At 39.2% G+C, this 22,722-nt stretch overlaps 1 protein-coding gene across 1 annotated transcript in view; it reads right to left on the bottom strand.

The window, feature by feature from the left end:
• Trim44 (tripartite motif containing 44) overlaps positions 1 to 22,722 on the bottom strand; it is a 108,665-nt gene that overhangs the window by 26,181 nt on the left and 59,762 nt on the right. Inside the window, 1 exon segment of the mRNA XM_037205042.1 lies at positions 8,173 to 8,220. Within this exon segment, the coding sequence (XP_037060937.1) occupies positions 8,173 to 8,220 (48 nt within the window).

Raw genomic sequence — 22,722 nt, forward strand, 5'->3', positions numbered from 1 at the left:
TCCTTATAAAAATTTAATGGGTGTGGTGGCGCAAATGTTTAATCTCAGCACTTTAGAGGCAGAGGCAGGTGAATCTGAGTTCGAGGCCAGTTTGGTCTACAAAGAGTTCCAGGACAGCCAGGGCTACAAAGAGAAACTCTTGTCTCAAAAAACCAGCCCCCTCCTCCCTCCTCAAAAGAGAGAGAGAGAGAGAGAGAGAGAGAGAGAGAGAGAGAGAGAGAGAGAGAGAGAAATAAAAAGAATTTAATATATTAATTGACAACAAATCAGGTCTTCATAGGAGAAAAATGATTAACTTCAACCTAAACAAGCGAAGTTGGCATTTTTATTAAGGAGTAAAAATTCATTATAGATTAATGTTAAGATTTTTCCATTAAAGCTTTAGATTACTGAAAATACACCATAGATTTTATTTCTATCTTGGAATCTGGAAATTAGAATTATTGAATTAAGAAAGTGGGCTCTACGATCTGATAGCAGTGAGTATAGTAGGAAAATGTGGGATTTCTACTCTAAGAGAACAGTTTCGATTGTCGCCTTTACTAACGGTGTGTGTGTGTGTGTGTGTGTGTGTGAGAGAGAGAGAGAGAGAGAGAGAGAGAGAGAGAGAGAGAGAGAGAGAGAGAGAGAGAGAGACTGTTCTAGTTTGATTTCTGTTGCTGTGAATAAAAACCATGACCAAAATCAACAATGTGCATGATGGTATGTGTTCAGGGAGTGAAGGGGAGGGGTCCATCTTAAACTTCCAGGTCACAGTCCATCACTGAGGGAAGTCAGGGCAGGAAGTCGGGCAGGAACCAAAGCAGAAATCATAGGAGGTTTCTAATGGCTCACAGCCTTTGGCTTTGGCTCAGTTATTATTACTTTAAATATGGCTCAGGTCCATCTGTCTAGGGAAGTACTACCCACAGTGTGCTAGACCCTCCTGCATCCACTAGCAATCAAGAAAATGCCACACAGATATGCCCACTGGCTAATCTGATGGAGGTAATTATTCAATGGAGGGTCCCTTTTCTCAAGTGTGTCAAGTTGACAACCAGGATTAGCCATCACAGCAACCTTCAATGAATTATACAGATTCTTAAGTAATTTCACCTACATTATAGGACTTTCCTGGGTAGTGAATGAAATCAAGGAGAGAAGCTACTTCACAGGGTGCTGTCATTATCAGAATATTAACTAGTAAGCCTTCTTTAAACTCTGTTCTGTGCCTACACTCAAAGCTTGAATCCATGTTAAATGCTCTCTTTGGGCCACCTAAAATAAATCACTGAGCTTTTAATCCTCATTCCTCACTTAAACTTCCTTCAAAGCATCTTGCTTGGTCCCCTTCCCTAGAGTTCACAGACTATGGCTCAGTAAATGCTACACTGCAGCACAGAGTTGTGAGCAACCTCAGACTGATTACAGTTTTAAAGAAGTTTTCCTATTATCAATTACTAACATTTCCCCTGCAGCTACTAACCATTCCACTGCCTCTACCTGGCTGAGCAAGTTTTCAGGGCCAGGACCATCAGGAGTCTAGACAATTCTAGCTGTTGCCATCACTTAGTGAATGTATTGTGCTAAGCCCTGTTTCTGCACAGCACAGGTGGAAAATCCAAAAGTCACAGGTCAAATCACTTCTCAAGGCTGTGTCCATGAGAAAATGATTTGGGTTTTGACTTTTGAATCTACATCTATCCTAACTTCAAAGACCATGCTGTCTGAACTGCACCAAGTGGCCTCTCTTCAAGTAATAGATCTGAGGTGGGTATATGTCTATGTGTATATACATATGTATGTATGTGCTTGTGTGTATTTTTGTATGTGTGTATGACCTTCTTTCACAGACAGAATACTTTGAGAATGTTTCTTCATTATTCCCACCACAGCAGAGAAACATAATAGAAACAGAGGAAAGTCAAAGGAACAGAGTTGGCAGCACCTCCAATTTCCTTCTTGAATTCTCTCTGCTAGTAGAGTAGCAACACTGAAGATTATCAATTGCAAATGAAATCTTTGACTGACAGAGGAGGCAGCCTCATATGATGACAAGTCTTTTCTTTGCTCCTATCCATATTCAAGTAAATATTATCCTCAGTTAAATCACATTTGTGATCCATGCTCTTTCCCTCTCATCATAACTGAAAGAAGCACCCTGCTTGATAGTATTATCATTAAAATAGTACTGGATCATGAATAAAGTGAAAATTCCTCTATGATATACAGAATCATGATGATGGGGAGCACACATTGCCTTCTATTACATCTTTATTCAAAGTAGTCCAGGGGTTAGTGACAGCCTGAGTCAGAGCTGGAGAACTAGAAACTGGAGAACTGGTTGAGTTTTCCAAAACCATGCCTTATTAGGAAAATAGGTATCAGAGTTATTTCTTAGCAGTTCATGTTGATAGACAGACCCAAACAGCCAGAAACCAATGTTTCCACCTCTAACATAGTTTACTAATAGTTAAATTCATTATACACTGCTTTAATGTTCTCGAAGTCATATGACATCATTTAGCATAAATCCCTTGTAGCCAGAGTTTTCCTGCCCGGCCCACAGTCAGGACAAATCTCTAGCTACAAATGGAGTCCAATGAGTTGGCAAGAGTTTCCACCTAAAACCTGAGAAAAGATTCTAAAACGGAGGTAAAAACAGCTTCCTAATTGTCTCTCTCAAATGAGCGGCAGCTTGCCGGTTTTTGTGGGTTCCTGGCGTGTGGTATGGTGGGAATGAGGCCTCTGCAAGTGGCACATTAAGCTGCATGGTGGATTTAGCCTCTGCTAGTACAAAACAAAAAAAGAGGTTTCTGGGCTACACGCTGCTTGGATAAAAGCATAGACCCATGATAGCTCCCAGAGCTGGTGGTAAAAGTACTACCACTATGTTGGGAAGCTGAGGTGGGCGGAGCCAGCAGCCATAGCACCGTTTCTGTCTTACAAATGCTGCAGTTTAAAGCAATAAGACAGATTCAGATGTAATAGTTTACAATGTGTGTAAAATGTATGTAGGCTTGAAAGAGACAAAAAAGGTGACATATACTGTTATATAAACAAATACATAGTTTTAAAAAATAAAGTCTTTAAAGAGATAGTAAAATTAATATAAAAAAATAAGCCACATAAAGATGAATCATAAAGATGGATTGTGTTGTCTTTGGGATTTTTAACTGCAGAAAAATATTTGATCATAAAAGATGTTGAGTTAAACCAATATGTATATTTTAAAGATACCTTGACTTCAAAATTTGGATATAAGGATGTGTTGCTTTGGAAAGGAGGCTCTCCTTTTGTTTCCACAGAAAGCAAGAGGCTATGGATTTGTTCCAGATTAAGATACATCAGGTTTGACCAGCCAAGACCCCCTGAAAGGTCTCCGATGATACCATGGCCCAGATAATCCAACGTCCAGATCAGATTCAAGGCAATTGGTTCAGACAATACAGCCTCATGGACTATTCCATAATGCTAAAATTTTCTTTGTGTCCCCATAAGATACAGGGCCCCCCTCCAGCAGGAAATAGTAAGAGAAGCTACGCCCAAATTCCCAAATTATATGTAATTTTACTTTGTTAAAGTTAAAACCTTCCTTTTTGAAAAAAGAAAAGAAAAGGGGAAGTACTTTGGGATGTTCTGTATGGCAAATGTGTTGCTCTGATTGGTTAGTAAATAAAACACTGATTGGCCAGTAGTCAGGCAGGAGGAAGTATAGGCAGGACAAGGAGAATTCTGGGAAGTGGAAGGCTGAGTCAGAGACACTGCCAGCCGCCACCATGACAAGCTGCATATGAAGATGCTGGTAAGCCACGAGCCACGTGGCAAGGTATAGATTTATAGAAATGGGTTAATTTAAGATATAAGAACAGTTAGCAAGAAGCCTGCCACGGCCATACAGTTTATAAGCAATATAAGTCTCTGTGTTTACTTGGTTGGGTCTGAGCGGCTGTGGGACTGGTGGGTGAGAGAGATTTGTCCTGACTGTGGGCCAGGCAGGAAAACGCTAGCTACAATCCCTCATAAGTCTCTCAACACCACTGAGGCATGAATCAGTCCTGTGTTGGTTATTAGAGAACAGGGCTCCCAAGAAACAGGGACTTTTTCCTGTCACTGAAAAAGTCCTGTCACTGAAGGAATAAGAGAATAAACAATCAGTTGACTCCAAATTCACTCTTTTCCTCATATACTCAGCCTGTAAGAGGCAACAGTAAACAAGAAAATGGAGAAGAAGCCATATGTTAAGTTAATGGTCATTGCTCTGATTATCTGTGAAATGCTGGGTGTGCCCCGACAAAGTAACTTATTCTGGGATGGACACTGAATGTGGGCAATTAGGGGGCTACTCTGTTATCTAGTTATTGGGAAACAGTATGGATCTGAAGAAAATATAAACTTTCTTAGACTGTATACTTCTGTCAGGCTCTGTATCACAGCATAGCAGAACATCATGTAATTTGCTGACCTTTCTTAATGCCCCAACCTATCTCAGGAAGGAAAGGCCCATTTAACTATAATGTCCTGAACTGCCTATGACCATCTATCTCAGGAAAAGTTAACCAAAAGACAAATGGTTTTACTGGGCTTTCTCTGAAGACAGTGGTAAGGCAATGGTGAATCCTGCATCAAAGAATTCCTGTGGAGCTGAGGACAAAGTGATACTTTGACAATTTGAAATTACAAAGTGAGATGAGAAGCACAAGGAAACAGAGAAGGCTGTTCTATTGGGAGAACAATAAAGTAGATAAAAGAAGAAAGTAAAGAAGGAAACTGAGAAAATGCTCTAGTTCTAACCAGTGTCCACTGTCTCTACCAAACACAAACACTTCCTTGTTGTGGAATATTAGTTTAAGATGTGTTACATTCGTTTATGCTGTGGGGTATTTGCTAATGATGTAAAGATGTGTTGCATTCTTTTATGTTGCATTTGTTTAACTTTGTGAAGCTGTATTACTTGACCTGCCTAAAGCACTTAGTTGGTCTAATAAAGAGCTGTACAGCCAATAGCTAGGCAAGAGAAAGGATAGGCAGGGCTGGCATGCAGAGAGAATAAATAGGAGGACAAATCCAGGGAGAATAGTGAGGAGTGAGAAAAGGAGGAGAGGAGGAAGCTGGGAGAGGGGGCAGCCACCCAGCCAGGCACAGAGTAAGAAGTAAAGAAAGATATACAGAATAAAGAAAGGTAACAGCCCAGAGGCAAACCATAGTTAAAGAGAAAAGGGATAATTTAAGTTAGAAAATTGGGCTAGAAACAAGACAAGCTAAGGCTGGGGGCATTCATTAAGTAAGAATAAGTCTCCATGTATTTATTCGGGAGCTGGGTGGTGGACCCCCAAAGAGTTAAAAAAACAAAACAAAAAAAAAAACAAAAACAACAACAACAAAAAAACAACAAAAACTACACTTCTTGAATTGGATCCTGCTAAATGAATACCACTTTTCCAGATTCTTCACCTCACCCTGTGCTATCTGAACTAGCTTAGGGGGCGTTTCTGTTTCTTATCATTAAATGGCTGCTGACTAACACAACAACAAACAGGAGACATGGGAACAACTGAAAGGGTAGATGGCTAAAAAAGAAACTAAGGTTTTTATTTATCCTGTTAGATCTATAGTGTGGAGAAGAAGCCAATACAAACTGGTATAATGCTAAAAGAACTCACTTAGTCACTTTGTTTTCCAATTCAGACAGGAAGGGGTGAAGCTTAAGGGGCTAATGTAATCAAGGTACAGTGATGACTCAGATGGTCTAGTATCTGAAGCTACAGCAGCTTTTTGACACCTCTCCCACTACATCAAAGTCACCTCTAATAACAGGTGTGAAGTACTGATTTATCACTGAGAGAGACGCCAAAACAAAAACTTACCTGTGTCTAATAGAGGCAATTTCTTCCTAATCTTTTTTACGCAGTAGGGACAAAAGCAAGGAAGGCCAACTTTGCTTGACTTAGATGACTCAAGTAAAGATGTCATGCTACCTTTTTAGTGCTGGGATTGTTAACACATGGGCCCCCATACAGTGAGGAAGAGGAGTCTGGTGATTGTTGAACTCTCACTATCAGAAGTTGCTTCTTTTCTAAAGAGAAGCACCAAACAAAGGAGAGAAGAAAGACAGAAGCATGCCCTTCAGAAGGAGGAAGACTTGGCACACGTTTTGGATTCTGTAGAGATGTGGCAGTAGGGAAAAATAAGGTTTCTCTCCAGACTTCCAGGCTGACATTTGTGAAGATGTTATGATACTGCAAAATACACTGGTGGGAGCATAAAATGACCCCAGGATATCAAAAGATGCTGGAGAAATGTTGCACAGAAGGCTGCATTAATTCTCGACTTCATGGCTTTGTATGTTTCCAAAGATCTGACCTTGGAAATGAAGAATCATTTTGTCTCCTTTTTGGATTCATAACATAGCCCAGGAGAGAGTGAGGGGAAAAGCTGAGCAAAGTCGAAAAGAGAGGCCAACCCCCAGTGTACTCAAACAAATACAAAATGGAGCTGTTAGTAACATCTTTTGTTTCCAAATTACCCTTCCTTCCCAGTGGCACCACTTCTATTATAATGTCTGTGATCTGCAGAAGGAGAGAGCAGAGAGAGAGAGAGGGAGGGAGAGAGAGAGAGAGGGAGGGAGGGAAAATATCTTTAGGGTGACATCAAATTCAGAATTCTCATTTTCTAAATGTTTAAACTTAGGCCTGAAGAATTTCAAGAACTTTCTGAACTTACTCAACTAAATAATGCCACAGCCAGGATTACTCCTCAGGCCCATGTTCTACATTTAATCCCATGCTTCTCTTTATTGCTGCCGTAATGACCATGGCCACCATCTTCTAAGAAACAGCCACGGACTCAGGAGTCCTTCCCAGTCATTTTTCCATCAGGGCCATGGCAAGAAGTGCTCACGTAGTTAAACAGATCTACTACACATGCAGAAAGAAAAGCCAAAAGGTCTAAGGCTAGCACTTAAGAGCTTGTGTATCACACAGAGGGTGTGACACACCAGGTAAGTAAACAATAGAGGTAAAAGTTCGAGCTAAAGAGGCAACGAAGTCCAACCTTGAAGGAAAGATAGGGATGTATGTATGGGTAAAATGAATGACAGCCAAGTCTTCTAAGAGCAGAGCTCCAGAGTAAGAACCAGGCATCACAGCCATTGGTCATCGATGTTATAATAGATCCAGAATGATCTTTTTTGAGTCATGTAAGGAAGCCAAAACGATTCTTTTCCTCTTTACATACAATAACTTTTAATTAAAATAATACTACATGCTTTTCTTTGACACAACCACCAAAAATTAGTAAAAACCAATAAAAAGAAAAAAATTGTATCTAATACAAAGTCTTAGGACCCAATCAAGTCTTCCCAGGTAAACTTCTTGGCACTCATTAGACACTCAGTAGACACCCAATGAAGAGACTCTGTTATAATCTTACTAATTACTACTGCCAAAGGAACTTAATGTCCTATTTCACTACTGATTATTTTGGTAAAAAATTAATGCCTGTAATTTGACTCAGTTCAGGAAGAAATTACATATTTAGGAAATATTTTTTTTTTACTCTCACAAACATTTATTAGGATAAAGTTTTGTGAGGAAAATGTGACACAAATGCAGTGGCAGGAAAAAGGAACAATACAAAATTTGAATAGTTTACATGTATTTAAATGGGTAACAGTGGACACCAACTTATTAAGGTATTAAGGTCTTACACTCTACTATATACAACTTAAACATGGCATAAAAGCAGTATTATAGATTATCAGTATGTATGATAGTGAAAATGAAATATGTTCAACTAAGTTAATTTTTTACTTAATTATTTAAAAATCTTAGAAATAAGTAAAAACACCATACATCAAGATTAACTAGACCTAAAGATTATACAACTTGATGAATTTACATATAATTAGAATAGGCATTTAGAACAGAAGCTGTGGAACACATTAAATTTTATACTTTCAGTATTTAATACATTTTATGTACGTATCCTAAATGTTTCTAGTTCTAATTCTATCATGGGTTTTTATTTGGTTTTGTTGTGGAAAAATTAATTTAATGGGAAAAAACCCTAAAGGACAAAGATACAGATATACAGGCATAACTCTTTCAGCCTCAAGCCTCAGAGCCACCATCTCCTTTATTGAGCCTCTTCTACAGCTTGGCCTCTGCTGTTTCATTATCAGGCAATACTCACTTCAGAAGCAGGAAACAGCTCTTCGCCAACCTCTCTCTACCCAGCAACCTGTCAGGAGAAGCAGTAGCAGGGAAGGCTCTTTGAATAGTCCAGTCCTTCCACTTCATGAAGAAATCAACCCTTTATCCTTGGTTAGTGTAAATAATAGCACATTTATGATCAGGTCTTACTTGCTTGGACAGAGAACTTCATTGCTCCAAAAATCTATGCTACCAGAATCACAAAACATACAGAAGCCAGAACTTGTACTCAATTATCCATCAGTTTCTACTGAGAAAGAAATGTTTCTAAACAAGTACCTGAAGCGTGATCCTAATTAGTCTTATTAATAAAAACCTAGGGTCAGATACTAGGGTAAAAGCTGAAAGATCAGAGAAGTAGAGCAGATACTAGAGATTTCTTACCTCTCCGAATCCTCAGACCAAATAGGGGCCTGAGACCCTGTCTCCATTTCCCGAGTGCTGGGATCAAAGGCATGCACTACCACTGCCTGGCTGTTTTTCTCTTTTAGTCTGGTTCAATCTCATGTAGAACAGGGTGGCCTTGAACTCCTGATCTTCCTGCTTCCTCCTCCCAAGTGCTGGGATTAAATGTGTGCCACCACTGCCTGGCCTCTATGGTTAACTAGTGACTAGCTCCGCCTCCTGATCTCCACGCAGGCTTTATTTGTCAGAACACAAACAAAAATCCACACAAGTATCCACATCCAAGAATAAGCAGGTGGCTTTTTAGATAAGGTATGAGGAAAGGGGAGACTGAATCTATTAAAGCCACCAAAGAAGATGGCAAAGGGCCTAAGTCTCTGAAGGGAGTTCTAATATGGGCACAAAGTGCTTACAACAGGAAGGGCAGTTTCTTCAAGTCAGTTTGGTAGCTACAAGAGCTCACATCTTTCTTTCCAAACAGCAACAGGATAGATCTCATTTGAATAATGGTAGTATTGTTTGTTTATATAAGCACAATCTATAACTCTCCTGAATAAATAACATACTTTCCTATCATCATTGGCAGTCCTGCCTAAGTGAACAGCCCTAGGTGCTTTAATATACTTGGATTTTAGCAATAATTAGGATACATAAGCATTTCTGCCAACCATTTGGATACCAACCACATGATGGAGGAAGTTGTTCTTAAGGTCTGACTCTAAGGATGAATCTACGCCTTAAGCTTTGATTCTGACACTGTCTAAGCAGAACCCTTGCCAGTTCCTGGGAGTACTGATGAGAGTGATGCTGAAGAAATAGGTTTGGGTGACTTTCCCTTACAATGCTTTCTAAAGGGAGTCGAGGCTGAGTCACATCAAGGTTTTTTCTTCCATATCTAGAGCATCTTACTACTTCCCAAAACCTCATACAGTTACTCATTTAACTATTCACTCCTAATTGCTAGCACCTTGCTACCTACAGTTTGCAGACAACAGAAGCAAATTCATTAATAACAGCTGAGGTGATATAGCCTACAGATGGTGACAGATTGTAAGCAAGTGAACTTAATGTCTTCCTAGTCCAAATCAAAGTTCTGACTTCTACTTGCATTCAAACCTTTAATGAGTGGCTATTATGTTCTACAGCACACTGGTGGAAAAGCCAATTAAAAAAAACAAAAACAAAAAACAACCACAACTTTATGTCAAGTCCTTCCTAACCAAGAAGGAAAACAATGAGTTAAATATAGAAAACATTTTCACATGGCAACAGGTCTTTATAGAAAAGCAAAGCAGGTTAAAGAATAAAGTTCCTAAGAAGTAATATCTCGGGAGGCCTGGGTAAAGTAAGTGAACAAACCACATGAACATCTAAGGATGACAATTCAGGCAGACAGAACATGAAACAGGTCACTGTGGTGATGTTTTATTTGTGCTCTAACAAATAAAGGGCAGAGCCAGTCACTAGGTTAGACATAGAGGCCAGACAGTGGTAGCACGCACCCTTAAATAATCCTATCACTTGGGAGGTAGAGATCTCTGTGAGTTCAAGGCCACACTGGAAACAGAGCCAGGCAGTGGTGGCACACACCTTTAATCCCAGGATTTGAGATCTCATGCCTTACTTGGGAAGGACACATGCCTTTAATCCCAGGAAGTTATGGGGAAGCAGAAAGGTATATAAGGCGTGAGGACCAGGAACTAGAAACTTTTTAGCAGCAGTTCAACTGAGACCCAGGGGCAGGGGGAGGGGGAGAGGGAGGAAGACTCGGAAGCTTTCAGTCAGAGGAAATAGGAAATACTTGCTCTCTTGAAAGAGAAGCTTTCAGTCTGAGGATTTGTGGAAACAGGATTGTCTGAGGGGTTGTCGAGGTGAGGTTGGTTGTAGCTTGTTCTGCTTCTCTGATCTTTCAGCTTTCACCCCAATATCTGGCACCAGGGGTTTTTTCTGTTTTTTGTCTTTTTTAATTAATAAAAGACCGGTTAGCAATTCGTGTTATGGGACACCAAGAACACAAAGGTCACGATATAAGAAAGATTTCCTCATCTGTTGAAGAAGAATAAGAAGTGAGTGTGGTTTAAATTGTTCAGTGGGATAAGTGGCCAACATGAGGGCAAAGCAGTGAGCAGTGACAGTTTGTGACTTTACAGTCCACTTCTCCTGGGTAATTCTAAAGCAAAGCTGGGCCTGGTATACTAATAAATCAAGAGCTACAAGCTCTTCTTAGCATCTGGAAAGTTTCCTCTACCTTGTATGTCAAGAATGGGATGAGAAGTGGAGATGGAAGGGAAGTAAGAGTGGCAACAGCAGCAGATTTCTTGGAGAGAAATTCTGTAGTCCAGACCAGGATGGAAACCTGGAGGGAGCGGAGAAGGCTTTGGATTTGACATATACTTTAAGATAAATCTGTCAGGGTTTGTCAATTAAGTAGATATGAGATGCAAAGAAAAGAAATGATGAGAAGGACTCCTACCCTGAGATAGGATGCTACCATTTCTAAGAAAGCAGAGTCAAGGATAAAAGCATTTGGCAAAGAGAAGAACACAGGGTCATGCTTTGAACAAACCCAGTTCTGAGAACAAAGACATGAAAGACAGAACAAGAAGGCCCTCCCTCGGTGTAAGTCTTCAACACTTGTAGCTCCAGCTGAGGAACCTTGGACAAGCCACTCTCACTCAATTTAATCACCTACCTAATACACGGGCAGCAAACCCACCTCTCCTGACTGACATCAGAAGGAAATGACAGGTTGTGGAATATTAGTTGAAGATGTGTTACATTTGTTTATGCTGTGGAATATTTGTTTAATGATGTAAAGATGTGTTGCATTAATTTATGTTACATTTGTTTAACTCTGTAAAGCTGTATTACTTGGCCTGACTAAAGCACCTGGTTGGTCTAATAAAGAGCCGAACAGCCAATAGCTAGGCAGGAGAAAGGATGGCGGGGCTGGCATGCAGAGAGAATAAATAGGAGGAAAAATCCAGGGAGAAGAGTGAGGAGTGAGAAAAGGAGGAGAGGAGGAAGCCAGGGGCTAGCCACCCAGCCAGCCACAGAGTAAAAAGGATAGGAAGATATATAGAAAAAAGAAAGATTAAAAACCCAGAGGCAAAACATAGTTAAAGGGAAAAGGGATAATTTAAGTTAGAAAAGCTGGCTAGAAATAAGACAAGCTGAGGCTGAGCATTCATTAAGTAAGAATAAATCTCTATTTGGGAGCTGGGTGGTGGGCCCCCAGAGAGTAAAAACAAAACCAACTACAACTTGTAATATAAATTGTATAGGCAATGTATCAAGATTAGTTTCCTTGCTTCCTCCTTTGCTAATTCTCATAAATGCTTGTTTAAATGAGTAACCTTTAATCTTAGGTTGTCATTAATTATGTCTTCACAAATACCATGTCAAAAAGACTTGACCTGTCATCATCCAATCTTATTTCATCTGTTTAGCACTTTACATTTTAAAGGGTATAGAATATTGTTTCTGATGGTTTTTCTTATACACAACCTTTCATGGGTATTATCTTAATCCTTAATATACAGAGTAACTACTAATGCCTCTATATATGACAGATGAAAGGCAGGCAAGTTCTACTGCAGGCCTTCTGGTCTCACTGTTCTGTCTGTTGGCCTGCAAATCAGAAAACTGAGATCTTGGTGTAAAATCTATTTGTCACTGAAGCCTAGTCACATTAAAGAATTCCAACACACTGAATGGTGGGTATTTCCATAACCCTTAGTGAAAAACAAACAAACCCAATGACTATTCATCAGATGCAGTATTTGATAATTTGCAAAACACTTCTTTTCTTGGATCCTGTCAATGTGAGACACCCTTGATATCTGCTAGATGTACAAGGACTCTATTATGGGACCAAAGGATGAGCCAATTTAAATACCAACTTTAAACTGGAAAAAAAATCACAGCTGAACATTGCTTTATATTTAGTAATGTGTTTTGCCACACTCATGCATCACTGATTTCACCAAGATCTGAATTCCTTTGTGCTAGTCAACATGCTAAACATTTGGGATTCAGTAGCACCGCCGTGCTGCTACTGTCAAAAATAGAGCGGAGGCCAAGTATGGCGAGATACTCCTAGCATTTGGGAGGCTACGGCAAAAGAATCCTGAGTTTGAGGCCAATTGGAGCTATTATAGTGCAAGTTACTACCTCATAATGCCAAAAGTCAAAACAAATAAATAAGCAAGTAGAAGAAAAGGGATTACAGTGTTAATTATAACGAAGAAAACACAAATCCTATTTATGTCATTTTTAGATAAAATTATAGAAATTAACTGTTCTTGTCTTTAAAAAATTTTTGAGTAAAAAAAAAAAAACAAAAAACACCCTCAGCAGTCATTTCTAGGTTTCTATTCCCCAGGAATGTAATACCTTCACTATCTATATACTTGATATTTATATTTCAATTGTGGTAGAAATTATCTTTTTTTTATTAAGAATTTTTTTATTCATTTTACATACCAATCACAGATCCCCCTCTTCCTTCCTCTCACCCTTCCAGGCTTCCCCTCAATTCCCTCCTACAAGAAGGTAAGGCCTTCTATGGAGTCAGCAAAGCCTGGTACATTCAATAGAGGCAGGTCCAAGCCCTTCCCCCTGCAAGGCTGTACAAGGTGTCCCACCATAGGTAGTGGGCTCCAAAAAGACAGCTCATGCACAAGGATGGATCCTGATCCTCCTGCCAGGGAGCCCCGTAAGCAGATCAAGTTACACAAATGTCGTGCTTATGTAGATGGCCTAGTCCAGTCCCATGGAGGCTCTACAGGTATTGATCTATATTTCATGAGTTCCCACTAGTTTGGTTTGGTTGTCTCTGTAGGTTTTCCCCATCATGATCTTGATGCCCCTTGCTCTTTTCTCTCTTCGACTGGACTCCTGGAGCCCAGCATGGTATTTGGCTGTGGATCTCTGCATCTGCTTCCATCAGTTACTGGAGAAAGGCTGTATGATAACAATTAGAGTATTCACCAATCTGATTACTGGGGTAAGCCAGGTCAGGCACCCTCTCCACTATTGGTAGTAGTCTAAACTGGAGTCATCCTTGTGGATTCCTGGGAACTTCCCTAGTACCTGATTTCTCCCTATCCTCATGATGTCTCCCTCTATCATGGTATATCTTTCATTGCTCTCCCACTCCATCCCTATTCCAGCTTGACTATCTGTTCCCTTATGTTCTCATCCCTCATCGCCTACCTCCATTGCCCCTACCTCATCCTCAGTTTACTTATGGAGATCTCATCTATTTCCCCCTTTCCAGGGCAATCCATTCACCCCTCTTTGGGTCCTTCTCTGGAGCTGTGGGTTATCCTTTCCTTTACATCTAGTATCCACTTATGAGTGAGTACATGACATGTTTGTCCTTCTGAGTTTGGGTTACCTCACTCAGCTTGGTATTTTCTAGTTCCATCCATTTGCCTGCAAATTTCATGATGTCATTGTTTTTTTTTTTTTACTGCTGAGTAGTGTATTGTGTATATGTACCACCTTTTCTTAATCCATTCTTCAGTTGAGGGGCATCTAGGTTGTTTCCAGATTCTGGCTATTATGAATAATGCTGCTATGAACATAGTTGAGCATGTGTCCTTGCGGTATGATTGAGCATTCTTTGGGTATATGCCATCCAGTTATGCCAGCACCATTTGTTGAAGATGCTTTCTTTTTTCCATTGTACAGTTTTGGCTTCTTTGTCAAAAATTAGGTGTTCATAGGTGTGGGGTTAATGTCAGGGTCTTCAATTCATTCCATTGGTCCATGTGTTGATTTTTATGCCAATACCAAGCTGTTTTAATTACTATTTATTACTATAGCATTTATCAAACTTAACACTAGCCTATGGAACCAAGTTTAGAAGGTGAAGTTAACAACCCAATTCATGGTCATCTCATACACTTGGGAAGCCCTGTACTGGAGAATTTATACTTATACATGCATGACATAGGTCTTTTCAGTAGTCTGATTTTTTTTGTTTTGTTTTGTTTTGTTTTTCAAGACAGAGTTTCTCTATGTAACAGTCCTGGCTGTCCTAGAACTCACTTTGTAGACCAGACTGACCTCAAACTTACTGAGATCCACCTGCCTCTGCCTCCCAAGTGCTGGGATTAAAGATGTACGACACCAGCACCCGACTGTCTAATGACTCTTTAGGCTTGCAGAGTTTTGAGCCAACAGAAGAAATAAAATTCAGAGAAGACCATAGGCTAATAAAAAACATACAAGGATTGTGTGTGGTTTTATTTTCTACCAAGATCCAATACCTCGATAGCACTGTGTGTACAGGGTAGACATTTGATAAAAGTTGTTAAACGGCCTGATAAAGAAAAATATGATAACCAGCTCACCAAGATTTTAGATGACAGTCACAACTTTATTCTAGCTTTAATTATTTCAGTTTCCATACCTATACTTTCAGACAGTGCTTAAGTTATTATTTTTGAACAAAGAATTGAGAACTATTCCAATGGCCTTTCAGACCATGACCCTTATCACATTCAAAAGCAAGGTTACACTGTTTTTGTTGATGATCAGCACATCAACGACATCTTTGAAATAATCCCCTCTCTATTATAGAGGAAAATTACATTTTCCAGCATAATTATTCAGTCAACTGAACTCCTAAATTCTGATATTTTTTTCACACACACATTACCTTACTAGATTTTGAAAGTTCTGGAAAATTGTGGGTAAGTTCAGTTTTCAGTAATGGTTATCACTCCATGCTCCACATTTTCCATCCAGCCAGAAGGATTGAGAAAGTTTTGTCTTCTATAATAGATATTAAAAGAAGGACAAACAGGCCTCCTAAAAATGTCCTTTAAAAATTACACACTATTTACATTCCTAAGCCCATACTTGAAATTCCAGAATATAAGGACTTAAATGTTACCATTCTTTTCTCTGTCTCTGTCTTCCCTCCCATACTTCTCTTTTCCTTTTTTCCTTCCTCCTTTGCTTCCTCTTATTCTTTCTGAGACAAGGTACCATGGAGCCCATGCTGGCTTATAACTCCCTGTAGAGCAGAGGCTAAGATGAACTTGGATTTCTGTTCTTGCTGTCTCCACTTTCCCAGTGCTGGATTATCCCCTGTTTCTGTGGTGCTGGAGATTAAACCCAGGGTTTTCCTAAGCCAGTACAATCTCTAATTGTATTGTAAATGCTTACACCCATAGATAAATGTAGCAATGAGCCCTCATCAAAGAAACTTCTTTCTGTAGCAGATACAGACTCTTAACAGAGATCTACAACTGGTCAAACTGTAGAGAACAAGTGGCTGTGGCATGCCCAATCCCAACTGGTACATCTACAATGCAACCCCTAAACCTAAGTCTCAAGGAATATTGTGGAGGGGGGAAGAGAAAGATTCTATGAGCCAGAGGGCCACAATGCCTGTTGTGAGCTAGTATCTTTAGTTATGACAGGAAAGCTGCATCCATGAAATCTCAAAAACATGATTGCTTAATAAACATGACCTTCATAACGACAACAGTAGTCGACATGCCAACATGGATGGAAGAAATTCCTATTGTTCCTTCCTTGATGAAGAGCTATAGGCAATGGCTGCTGAGAGAGAATCAGCTTTCTCCAGAGATGAGCCCCATGACAGGTTATCCAATCCTAAATGGTCCTCCCTAAACACATGCACATACATGTATGAGCATACATACATATGTAACAATAGTAATTAGGGAAGAGGTCATGAGTTTGAGAGGGGGCAGATGGAAGGAGTTCGAGGAAGGAGTAGAAAGGGTAGAAATGACGTACTCTACTAGTGACAGGGAACTTATTAATTTCTTAAGGAAAGACTTTCAATGTCAGAACGCCTGACTCTGATAGTGTTTGTCTTTTCATGGGGCTAATGTATATAACTGCAACACACAATAAACATTATTGTTCCTCTTTTAAAAATAAATAAAGAAATTAGAAGTTAAAAAAAGTAAGAATCATAGAGGAGGATACTTGATGTCAACTCCTGAAATTCACACATGTACACACACACACACACACACACACACAAGAAAATAGTTTTTTTTTTCTTCCTTGTTTGTTGTTTTTTTAGATTGGGACCATGATCTCCAACAAAATGGTAAAAGTAAACTTAATAGGACAATAAGATTCAGTACAAGGACCTATAAGTTCTCTGACTTGCTTAAAGTCCTCAACATTTCTGGATCTCTATAAGGATAATAATATTGTCTTCTTCCTAGGTTATATGGGTTTCTTGTGTGTAATGGGGTACCTTCATCAATACAGCTCCAAAAGAACTGATAAAATAAAGCCATGATCAAGTACCTAAGTTGATTACTTCTACAAGTCTTTTACTTTCTAGAAAACTGTCTCCCCTTCCCAACCACAGAGGCTGAAACTCCTAAGAAGCACGCTTTGTGGGTCCCATCCTTCAGATTTAACTGTACTTCTGAATTGCTTCTGGCTGGGTAGTATCACTGAGGTACTCATTCATATGCTTCCCTGAGTTTCTTTTCATAACCAATGTAACATTCTTCTTTCCTCATGTTCCTTAAAGAGACTCAGTTGGCTGGGGGAACTCGACCCTTCATTTTAGTTTATCAAAATTCCCAAGCAGAGGGAATGAATGCTGAATGTTAGGGCATGCTGGGTTGGAGCATCTGTGCCTGGCCTTTGCATATATGCAGCTTGCCAGTAATTGCTAAGTTTTCTCTCTGACAACAATTATCACCCCAATTTGTTCCCCACCCCCACTCCACCCCCCTAGTTAATTATCAGTTCTGGAATTAAACTGCTTGCTTCTCCTGCAGTTGTCATGGCAACAGTTGGCCTGCACCTGCCACTGGGTGAACAGAGGCTCTTTCAGAAGAGGCAATGGCAGTTGCTGGCTCTACAAAAGCCAGGGGGTAAAACAATGTTTACCTGTCTAGGGACTGAAGTTCCTGTTTAGTCTCCTTCAGGTACTTTCTTGGCAAGCCTAATCTCAACTTTTTTTTTTTTTTTTTTTAATACTGCTAGTTTGTATTTGACAAAGAAAGGGAAAATTCTGATAAAGTGCTGAATCCCTGTTGACTTTTATAATACTGCCCATCAGCTTTACTAATTCCCAGCCAACAAGTTATAAGATCTAGATCTTCTGTCTCCTGACAAAGGCACTGTAGTATAAATGCTAAACATGGAGAATTTTAAGCTTGCTAGATCTGGGTTCTTCTAATCCTAGCAATATTACTTGCTAACTGTATGGCCATAGGTCAATCACTCAACTTCTTAAAGTATCAATTCTACCATATCCATAAGTGTGATGGGTATAACTATAAGAGCTGCTTTAGAAGTATAAGAGTCCATAGGTCTACCTCCTACTCAATGTTCACTGTTCAGAATTCTCACTGTTGTTGCTGGTTTACTATCAATCCTGGACAATGCTTAAAGACAGGACAAAGCTGCCATCTTGGTCACTTTATACTTGTCTGAGTGACAGTACCTTAAGTCAGATAAAATGCCACATTGCCCCACAACATCTAGATCAAGATGCATCTAACAGCCAGAGCAGAGAAATGCTGAGATGTGCTACTTTCCCTGCCTGGCTTCCCTGAAATTTTGTCAGCTCCTCCTTCTCTGTACTGTTTTTCTCATGTTCAATCTCACTTTCCTTTAAATAGAAGTGATGGAACCAGAGTGTAAGAAGACGTGTAGTCACCAAGGAAACAAAATGCTTTTCATTTTACAACCACATTGCAACCTACAGAGAACTGGTAGTGGTACTGAGGACTTGGGGGAGTGGGGCGTTTATATAAGAAAGTGTTTTTCTTGCCTGAATCCCCTGCTTATGAATAAAAAAGCATTTCTTTCGTGATCCTATAAAAACTCATGTTTAAGGTGTCTAAACAAGTACCTTTTGATTCACGGTAAAAATCTCACCATTTGAGATACTACACACTATTATTCAGTTTTGTCTTTCTTAAAACTTTGAAATCACTTCCTTATAGTTCTAATGTTAAGAAAACTTCTACTTAGTGACTCTACAGCTCATACCAACAAAAACTAATGGGATAAAGAAAGGAAGAAAAACTAAACAAAACCCACTATTATTTGTTCCCAGCATGTAATATAAATGCCTATTAAAAGTTTCCATTGCCCTACCTCTTCCCACCCCCCCAAAAAGTACCCTTAGAGGGTAGGGAAATATGCAGTTATCTCTTGCCTGTCTCTCATTGGAAAGAAGCAAGAAGGCACTTGAGACTAACTAGCAGGTTTCTTGCACAATGAAAAGGAAACAATGAACAATTTTGCTGTGAGGGGGACATAACAAGGCATTAAATATAGTTATTCTTTAAAAAGATGCTAGAGTTCTAACTTCCTAAAACTTATTCTGCTAAGGACCAAGCCAAATGGCTAGGAAGACAAACAAGAAAGAGAGTGGGGCCATAGACAAACTCCTTAGCATCAGTTCTAACTGAGCACCAACATAACATCCTTTCACATCAATTTCTTTGACTAGTTTTTAAGTAAAAGATCTATGCCCTCCATATGGAAAATGTTGGTACATTAAAATTGCCTTTCTCCATTAATTTGAAAGGAATTAGATAACTATTTTCCAAACTTGGTTTTAAATTAGAAGAAGGTAGGAACTATAAAAATAGGAATATAAATAGAATGCAAATCAAATGACGTCCTTCTACAAAAGTTTTATCTCAATTTTTTATTTTTCCATATAACAGATACAAAAAGAATGCTTTCTGTTTTGTGTTGTTTGTTATATATTATTGGATGTCAGATTTTAAAAATTACATGTTTCTTTTGTGTGTATTTATGTGGGTAATTGTATACCAGAGCATGCATGTGGAGTCAGATGAAAAGTTGTGGGAGTTAGTCTTTACTTCTATCATGTGAGTCTCCAGAACCGAATTCAGGACTCATTATGCTTGGTGGCAAGCCCTGTTACTAGATGAGCCATCTCACTGGCCCAGATGTCATATATTGATGGAGAAAGATGCATTCAAAACAAACAAAGAATCTACAAATTATGAGGGGTGAGTAGAGGAAGGACAGGAAATCCCAGCTTCAAGAAGTAATGTGTAACAGGAAATGTCTATACCTTTTGATGTCTCAGCACAGCATCCCAGGCCCCTTACAAGCTCCACTCTACATCTCACCAGTTTTATCTCCTGCAGTCCGTCATACAGTCATTCAATAGTCCTCACACAGCATATGTAACCTTTTATTTGCTGGTTTCTCTGCTTGGATGACCTTCCTATTCTTTCCATCAAAAAATGCCTAGTCCTACCCATTTGCCAAGATCCAGAAGAATTCTTTGAGTTAGTAGTACACTACACTCAATAGATTTACTTCATAGGATTACTATCATGCAATGGTATAGATTACACTCTGGAGTCAAACTACTTGAGCTTGGAAGCTGACTGCCATTTTTTAAAACAACATGATTTCATAAATGTGTAACTTCTCTGTGACTCATTTTTTCATCTCAGATGAAAAATAAAGATAATAAATATATAAACCAGTTATTAGGGCTATCATTAGCAATACATGATTTAATTTATCTAAATATTTAAAATATATACTCACATAGTTGGTAATTCATTAATGTTTCTTTAAATATCTTAATATTATACTGCAATTCAATATGATAATAAAATTATTTATTTAGCTCTCTCAAACTAGACTTTGAGACCTTTATAAATATAAGAAAAAAAAAGTCTTTGTCCTTATATCCCCAAGGCCTAGCATAGGCCTAGGCACAATTTAGGCAATCTAAGATATTTGCTTGATAAATTAATGAAAGAATTCTTCTGCAATCTCTTCTGTTTGGGAAGTTAGGAAACAGAACTCCCAATGGAGGGCCTCATTTTGATAAGCCTTGAAGTCTATTGTAGAAATAGGCACAGCATCATAACTACTATGCCGGGCAGCAGGTAGAAGTTTATTAGAGAAGAGCTACAGCAGGAAAGGTGACAATCCAAGCCTGTTCTTACCCAGCCTTGTCTTTAGCATTATGAAATCCTGAAAAGTAGGCAGCTATATAGGAGAGTATATGCTATAACTACATGGCATTTCCATTTGGAGGCAGATTCATGTCAGAGGCATTTTAACTGAAATTTCTGGCTGCAAATGGATTCTATCATGGTTAATACACGTGCACAAAATAAAGTTGTGACTCTCAGGCGAGTTTCTGAAAACCAATTACTTTAGCAAGGAGGCTAATTTGGTATAGAGAGGCAGCACAATGTGCAGCATAGTTTCATTGTCCACATGGCTACAGGAAGAGACAAACAACCCAACTCAGCATGGGAAAACAAAGTAAGCCCATGTTCTATATCATGGAAATGTCAGTTAAGAGACTCCCAGGCTGAAAGCCAACTTAAATGTTGGAACCTTACTTTGCATAATAAGCTGCCCAGGAATTTCTACTCTACCCACAAATATCAGAGCTCCTTTCTTCAGCTTTTAGACAAGCCTCCTAAGATGAAGAGAATGCAACAACCAAACCATCAATTTGCAACCTGAGGACAAAAGAAACGTGTGTATCAGTGACTTAATTCATTTATTTCAATATACTCTAGGAAGTCAGAAAAATATATGGTTATTCATTTTGGAAAGGTAGAATATATAACATGCACCTTCAGGGTAATTTTTTTATTTAATTAAAATATAACTACTTTATGTCCTCTCTCCTACCACTCCCATGCCTGCCCCACAACCAAACGAATTAATGGCCTCCTCTTCCTTAACCATTGTTGTTACTAAAGAAACAAAACTGTGATTTACAATTTTTAAAATTACTAATTAAAACACACACAACTAAAATTAATAAATATTCCCCAAAGACTACGTGCTAGATAGAGGCTTGGCTGCCAACTCTGGCAGTACTGGGAGGTAGTGCATCCTTAGAAAGTGAGGTCTGCTGAAGAACCAGGTTATAGGAGTGTGCCCTCAAGAGCTATTGAGATTCTGGCTCTTCTATATTTTTGTCTCCCAGGCACCAAGAGAGGAAGTTTACTATCTACCATGATGTACTAGCTTGTCACAGGTCCAAGGACAAGGCAGCCCATGACAATGGATTAAAGCCTCTGAAACTGTGTGTTAGGAAAAAGTAACTTCCTTATTGGGTACTTTGTTGCACAATGGAAAAATGACTTAATACAAACCCCAAACTTGGTAAAGGTAGGATAAGGAGGTGAGTGAGAAATAACAGTATACAAGGTTAAGTGACCATCAGTCACGGGCACAAACAAGAAGAGAAGAGAGGTAAAGTTAATACCTTTTGCTCTTACTCTTTCCAAACATGCTTCCTATTTGATCACACAATCAGCACGGGTCACATTCACAATGATCTCAGCAGGCGCTTTAAGCCTGAATAATAGCCAGCTTTGAAGATGAAAATTCTACAGAAGTTCCCCCTATAGCTGATATTATTAAAAAGCCATTTTCCTCTTAGTTTAAAAAGAAAAATCACAGAAAACCTCAACAGCAAATCAAAATTTAATCCTGATCTTGCTCCTTTTCCTCTGAACACAAGAGTTTAAGGGTCTTTCTCTGCCTCTGGCCGACTCCCACAAAACAATTGCTTTCACACCAGCTGATCATACTGCCACCCTCTCTCCTCAAATACATATTACTTCTCAGCAGGCTTCAGCAGGGGTAGAGAAGAAGCCAATCTGTGAGGCAGTGAACACAAGATCTCCCATAATAGTACAGAGAAGACAGAAAATTGCAGCCAAAAGTGTAAATTGCTTTTTGCTTGAAGAAAAAAAAATCATTCTGGGCTTCAAAGACACCTTCTTACGAGATGACTCCATATAGGTAATATCCATGGTCTACGTATTAAGTCTTTTGCTCTACCATACCCTCTGAGGATCCTTGCCAGCCATATGGCTGTGTATCATGATCTGAGGACTAGCTAACACACAGCAAGCAATATGCAACTATCCTGTGACGTAAAACAAAGGCGTGCTTGGCTCCCTAGAGAATCCTCTTGGTGCTGGTGCTCAGGAGACATTGTGGGGATTAAATAGATATCCCTGGATAAGTACAGGAGCTAAGCACAAGAGAAATCATTTTCAGAAAACAGGCCACAGCAATTACACATCAGTGAATCACGATCCCCAGGTTAGAGGAAGTGATA

The sequence above is a fragment of the Peromyscus leucopus genome, chromosome 4 (assembly GCF_004664715.2).
Source record: "Peromyscus leucopus breed LL Stock chromosome 4, UCI_PerLeu_2.1, whole genome shotgun sequence".
Lineage (NCBI taxonomy): Eukaryota > Metazoa > Chordata > Mammalia > Rodentia > Cricetidae > Peromyscus > Peromyscus leucopus.